We start from the raw sequence: 6614 nt of genomic DNA, 5'->3' as shown, positions 1-6614 counted from the left end.
ATTTTTACGCCTCTTCATTAACAGTAGCTGTTTGATAACACTCATTTTGACCGACTTTTGAAATGAACTCTCAGATGACATCAGATGTCCATGTTATGTATTGAGTATGCTCGAAGATTCTTCTTTCTCGTACTCTTGTATGCGAGCTCTTACTCAACTGTTATCTTCTGTACATTGCACAATATATCCTGGTAAATTTGAACAATGAAATGATGCAAAGGAAACTGTTATTATTTTTTGATTTGATGAACTGAAATGTATTATTGTAAAATGTGTTTCATTCCATTCGAATTGAAATTAGGACGAAAAAATACTTACAAAGCTGAAAATCAGCCAAAAGAAATAAATGATCGATAAAATAAACTATGAATTAGCATACAGAAGTGCAGAAAAAAAACAAAATGTGTGTTTCATTTGGTTGTTGTGTTGAAAGTCCACTTTTTAGTGGAAATAGCTTCATTATTATCTTTTATTCATGGAAAAAGAGGGCTTAATAACATGTGAATATCTGTAAATGTCTAGAAAATGTATTTTTTGTAAAAAAAGGAAGTTGATTCGAATTTGTCATTCGTATTGCGCTGAGCTTAGACTAGTCTAAATTTCTGGATGAAAATGGGAATGAAAATGATGAACACCAAAACTGTCAATTGGCACATTGTTCTCGATGTGCTGCTGTAACAACCCAAATTTTCGAGGGTTATGCTGAATTTAGTTTCGTCGGGAAAACGGCAACCCAATTCAGTGCATTGATAGTTATTTTGAGTCTCCTGTGGAGCGGATTGAACCGATATATAAACGGGTGGACAATTTTGTATAAGATAATGTCCTTCACAAGCATTTGTAAGGTCATAATTGTAGTTATCGTTTGGCGGCAATTGCCGACAATCCACATTTTCATTTGATTGCGTTGAGTTACTAAACCTGCAAAATGTTCGATTTGATGCTTGTAATGACAATTGTAAATAATGAAAGAAAAAAAAACAAAATCTGAAATTAATTTACTTGGGGTATTCTTGACTTCGTGAGGTGCAAACGATGATTTGTGATTGATAAAGACTCTTGATGCGAATCCAACCACCAGAACGATAGAAATAGTTGGGATGCAAACGGTAGAAAGTAGGCACATTGGATGGTTCAACGAATCGTTCGAGGGCATTAGTGCCCCAGTCGCTTTGGGCCCATGTCCATCCATCCGTGGTGCAGCGTGGGTTCGCTATTCTCCTTGGCACTGAATTGATTAAAAAGATGAAAAAACAACAAATATTTTATCATCGGCACATGGTACACCCCATATTTGAAATATAACTAGTTTTCAATATTTCACCATACCAGATTGAATGCGTTGAATGACAGGCAATGTGTAAGCAAGGACTTGTTGACTTGCTTCGGCACCACCGCTGGAGCTAAGTGCTCTCAATTCGAAAAGATCTCGTTGTTGGTTGACCACAAATCCTTGGAAGCGGCCAACCGATCCGCCAGCCCAAAATAATAACGTAAGGTCCGGTTGATTTTCACGTAGAGTAACTAGTTGTTCAAGCACATAGTTGCTATCAGCCTCATTGACGGGCGACAATTGTGGGATGACCAGAGCGACAAATGAACGTCCGACAGCTTGTGATTGCGAATGTTCCTCATTGATTAGATTGGTACCAATAGCGCGTAGCTGTTTAACAATTGCGGCTAAATTAAAACCCGAGGGCTGATTTGCATGAATTGTTACGTTCCATTGCATTGACAAATCAGAAAGATTTGATGTCGTGTTCACTATTACGGACGCATCGTTGGCGTTATACAATGTAAATCTTGTTCCAAACCGGTTAACATCGAGATTATCCAGGAGGGTGATAATTGCCGGCTGAACTTCAATAAATTGCCAAGTTGTTTCGACAAAAATGTGCAAATCAGTTGCAGTTCTCTCACCACCTGAATTTAATGCCGATGTAGCATCGCAAGTCACATCATTCAGTCCATTTTCTGTTGAATGAATACATCATCAGCATAATCATCCCTAATGATTCATCCAAATGAATCATACTTACCGACATATGAGTTTAAAGCTTCGGTTGCAGCTGTCGAAAATTGCTCGATATTCTTATTCGAAAGAGTGACAATCAGTTGCATCTCACGATCCAGAACAGTACTGAATGCTATCGTTTGTGCCTGCAGCTGATTCGGTTGAACAATTTTTGTAAAGAGCTCTCGTCGGTTGCACGATCGGAAACTTGAAGATAAAATGCCACGATTCGAATAGTACATATCAAGCAGTTGACTAAGTCGTATCTGCGAAATTTGTTTTCGCCATTCGGCAATATTTAGGCCCATGACTAATCCATCGATTCCTCCACGAATTTCTTGAGACAGATAAAAACAGATTGATAGCACACATTGTGGATATACTCTACTCAAACCTACCTGCATCAGTCATTTCAAGACGTTCACGTTGTGATAGGAAATACCAATGGGGAACGGTTGTCGAATTCCATGCACCAGATGCACCCACACTGATATCCCGACTCATTGGACCTTGCAAAAGTGTTACTTCAGACAGATCTCCGCTCAAAGTTGCCGCCCATCGATTGTCTACATTCAGTTGGACTTGATGTTGATGATGGTTGTGGCGGGCATAGTTTCTTGTCAGTAACAATAATTCACGAGTGGCCACATTTTGCTGCACTAAACCAGCAGCAATTCCTGTGAAAGTTTGATTTGATGCAGAGTGATGTCGCACTTTAAGTTCAATCTGCTTCGAATATTCATTACTAATATTGATTTGTACCTGCAATTAGGGGTCCAGCAGCTACGGCTCCCCAAGTTGTTCTGATTACACCATTTTCAACTGGACACTGACTCACCGCGTTATTCGCTATTTCGATCAAACCTCGTCCGGAGGGGTTAATGTCGTATGGAAATTCTTCTTCTGGAAAATCTCCAATGTCATCTTCCGTATTTTCGTCGTCTTCTTCGTATGTTCGTTGAGTGGTGGTTCTTGGCCGAGGCTGTTTTCTATAGCGTTGGCATCGTCTTTGATCATGCCTATTTAGATATTACCGTACGTAAATATGGTAATAATGAAGAAAAACCACAAACAATTATCGTTTTACGATTGAAACCATTATTTCTTTGAATAAAAAGTCAATGTAACTCACATATCAGACATCATTTCAATGTCACATAAATAATTATTTCGGGGCATCTGACTATAACGCTTTTTCCTGGCCAACTCGAATGGATGGAAAAATCTCGACGATCGAAATTGTGCTAACTGTCCACATCTCGTTGATTCATCTCCTCTGACTTGTGTATCAATTGAACTTGATAAAAGGAAATGCAATGTGCACTACAATAAAAACCAAATAAATATATCAATCATAAGGAGATATCTTGTCGTATGGGTATTTAACAATACTCAAAATCTCAAAAGTTTTTTCGAATCAATAAGTATCTATATATTCGTATATATGTATACCCTTTCAACGGCCGATAAACTATTGTTCGGGAAATTATGTGCATTGCCTGGAATCAAACGTGACAATAACAAACGATGCTTCGAAAATTGATATTCCGACGGACTAAATGGTAAGACGGTCGGATGGACATTCCCAGAAGCGTGTTTAATTCCATCCATGCGGAATCGATGCAATAGTCCGACTGCAACTGTACGCAAATCGCTCGTATAATCGGGTGAGTCTTCAATTTTTCGTATTAGCTCAATCAATGTGTTAATTGTAGCTGGTAAACGGTTATCTCTTTCATAAATATCCGCATTTCGGTAGCATTCTTCAAGGGACTCTGGTATCCGGGTCTGTGCATTTTCTTGGCTTTGAATTTCCCGTGCACTGGAGATCAGCACAAAAGTGACGACATACGTCAATAGGCGTGACATTGTGCACCGACTAATGTGGTGACTCAATCGATTTAACGTAGGTATACGAACAATTTCTTGTAATTTATCTGTAATGGGAACGTGTATACGATTATAAGTGCATTGACAAATATCGAACAAAAGCCATGCAAAATGAAAACGAATTGAAAATATAACAAACTGTTCAACTCTGAACTGTTCAATTTTAAGATTTGGCAAAAAACCTGAATTCAGACTCGATTTCTTCTTCTTCTGGATTGATGAAAAACATCATCAATCATCTACACAAAGATATGTACAATTTTCAATCCAGAGCAAATGAGTCCCCATTTTGTTGTTGTCGTATTTTGCAATCAAAATTACTCATGCTGTTGGGAAACTGTTGTGAAAGTATTGTGTGTGCACTTCAGCAAAAGAGCAAATACGATAAGCGAGTCGGTATAAAATCAGATTAGATATGGTGATAACACTTTATATGGAAGGCATATTTTTAGTGTGCTACATAAAAAAACTATTATTACTATTTGTAGGTTTTCCGCTTATAACCTCTGATACGCAGGTTGGCGATCTATTGGGAAAGGTATTGAATACAATTCGTAATTGATGCGCGTTAATCAGACTTTGGTTCGAATTGAAAAAAAAAGTATTAAAAAAAATTACAAAATAAATACTTAGCATTGGGCATTGTTATCTTATCGGAAAAAAATGTGTTATTTCTTGTTATTGTCTATGAACAAACACACGCACATTTCATTGTTTCGCTTTACAAAATCATGCTGTAGCGTTATACAAACGTAAATTGATAAAATACGCGAATCACTGATCTATTTGCGACGTGCTATTAAAAACACATTCCTTAGGAATAGTATACGTTCCAAAATTAACTGATTTTCTGGATAGCATCTGTGTGTTATTAAACTGATTTTCAATCACAACAATTATGACCGATGGAATGAGAGTTGCGACAAAGACCTGAAGTTCGATCACACACAAAACATATTTTAGCACATAGAATTTAATAGAATGTATCTTCAATATATTTGAAATGAATAATCAAATTAGGTCACAGTTTGAATTTCTTGATATGCGTAGTTATTTCTTAAACCGAACTCAATCCCACTACACGATCTATGCTTGAATGCACCTGCACCTGTTCCACACTGTTATGATGAACAATAGTCTACATTTTTTTTTGACTATATTTAATTACCAACAGAAATAAGCTGTATGCAGACAAAAATTCCAATGTTTCACTTACTTTTTACGCAATTTAATATACTTCTTAGAGACTAATTTAAAGCAATTGAAGATGTTGATTTCGAATAGGTACCACCTGAATGATCTGATCCAATACACCTTACAGGTTTGAATAAGTGCGCTGGCAAATATTGGACTGAGCAATTTTTTCGATGATACACCACGCCTTTGTGAGTATGTCGCTTTATCAGGTACGACAATGATAAGATAAAAAAAATCATACTAATGACTAAGTGCGAACAAATAGCCCAAATATTCACTGAGCATAGCTGAAACAAATGTGAAAAAAGACTCAGAAAGAATGAAAAAGCAGTGCGTCGTTGATTCATTGCTCTTACGGCATATCATGCATACCATATTCCGATGAATATGTTGATGTGTATTTTGTTGAGTTTGCCATTTTCACCTTTAGCACCCGCTTTTTTAATATGAAAATATAAAAGAAATCTATTGAGTTCGTGTATTTTCCAATATTTGTTGTTTTAAAACATATATGAGCAAGGGTGAGGACGGTAGCGTTACGCATATTTTACTCATATTTCTGAAAATAATAATGAATCACAATCCATAGGAACAAATTTCGTTTCATCTGTGTGATTGAAGCCATCGATAACGTTACAAAATTTTGGAATAGAGATTATCGACGCTATCAATGCCTATGTGAAATTGAGCGAATCTACGAAACACGGAATGGAGAAAAGATATTAATATTGGTTGTGAGGTTAGTCGGCAATAGTACAAACTGGATTCACGAAATTCACACACGAACAGGAGCTGGTATTGTTGATTACCAATAATTATTTTTATTGTTGATTACCATTTTTATACTTATTCGATATAATGATAAAATTCCCTTTTATTCTAATCAAATGTGGAACTGCGTGATAGCACAATTCATAAATTCCTCGCTATAACATAATTATAATGCTCAAAGATCATAGTGTTGATCGAATCAACAATGCCAGCTCCAGAGCCATTTATTTTTTCTTAAATTTATTTATAATAATATTTGATCTTCGTATGATCCAGCTTGATATGCAACTTAGTATTCTGCTGATATGATGGGAGGCCAAGATGAACAGTTTTTGAAAATCAAATTGATTTTTATATTTCATGATTTTTTTTGGTTGATTTCTTCAATGATTTTCCCGAATCTCTTTTTGAATTTCTTTCGTGATTTTTTAATTTTCAAAAATTTGCTTGAATTTCATCTTCTCTGTGTTATCAAGTAATAACACCGTACAACAAATTTCAACTTTTGCTCTCACACACGGACACTTTAAATGCAGGATGTTAGGGGACCTAAAAACAAACAAAACTGCATACTACGATTTCTCCGTTGACGTGGTAATAAGAAAAATATCGACCTATCAAATATTTTGTGTGGGCTAGGATTTTTAGACTTTTATATCATCATGTTTTGGTCATTAACTCAACTATTAATGATGTTATTGACTTGAAATCTTTTTTCATTTCATAGAAAAGAGTCAGAAAA

General features: G+C 36.1%; 1 protein-coding gene across 5 annotated transcripts; it reads right to left on the bottom strand.

The window, feature by feature from the left end:
• Positions 1–413: 413 nt before the first annotated feature.
• On the bottom strand, positions 414–5303 carry LOC129570970 (uncharacterized). Of its 5 annotated transcripts, none has more exons than XM_055450695.1 (9): positions 5196–5303; positions 3467–3951; positions 3147–3337; positions 2777–3033; positions 2413–2691; positions 2040–2351; positions 1330–1974; positions 1003–1228; positions 414–921 (listed from the first exon to the last, which is right to left on the bottom strand). In XM_055450695.1, exons 2-9 carry the CDS (start codon positions 3881–3883, stop codon positions 585–587), a joined length of 2664 nt encoding a protein of 887 aa, XP_055306670.1. In that variant the 5' UTR covers positions 3884–3951; positions 5196–5303; the 3' UTR covers positions 414–584. The 5 variants fall into 5 exon arrangements, with proteins under 5 accessions (XP_055306670.1, XP_055306671.1, XP_055306669.1 ...); XM_055450696.1 differs by having other exon boundaries at positions 5121–5255; XM_055450694.1 differs by having other exon boundaries at positions 5193–5252.
• Positions 5304–6614: the final 1311 nt, after the last annotated feature.

Source organism: Sitodiplosis mosellana, unplaced genomic scaffold (genome assembly GCF_009176505.1).
Source record: "Sitodiplosis mosellana isolate CC-2019 unplaced genomic scaffold, AAFC_SMos_1.0 Smas_scaffold_850, whole genome shotgun sequence".
Classification (NCBI taxonomy): Eukaryota; Metazoa; Arthropoda; class Insecta; order Diptera; family Cecidomyiidae; genus Sitodiplosis; species Sitodiplosis mosellana.
Note: the sequence above shows the minus strand (reverse complement) of the source record. Positions and strands in the feature narration are given on the sequence as shown.

What these genes read in the sequence shown, in the direction of transcription:
- LOC129570970 (XM_055450695.1), bottom strand. Translation starts at nt 3,883, where the DNA reads ATGTCACGCCTATTGACGTATGTCGTCACTTTTGTGCTGATCTCCAGT. An exon ending in GTTTATCGGCCGTTGAAAGG is followed by an intron (nt 3,338 to 3,466) that starts GTATACATATAT and finishes TTTTTATTGTAG; the next exon opens with TGCACATTGCATTTCCTTTT. An exon ending in CATTCAACGCATTCAATCTG is followed by an intron (nt 1,229 to 1,329) that starts GTATGGTGAAAT and finishes TAATCAATTCAG; the next exon opens with TGCCAAGGAGAATAGCGAAC.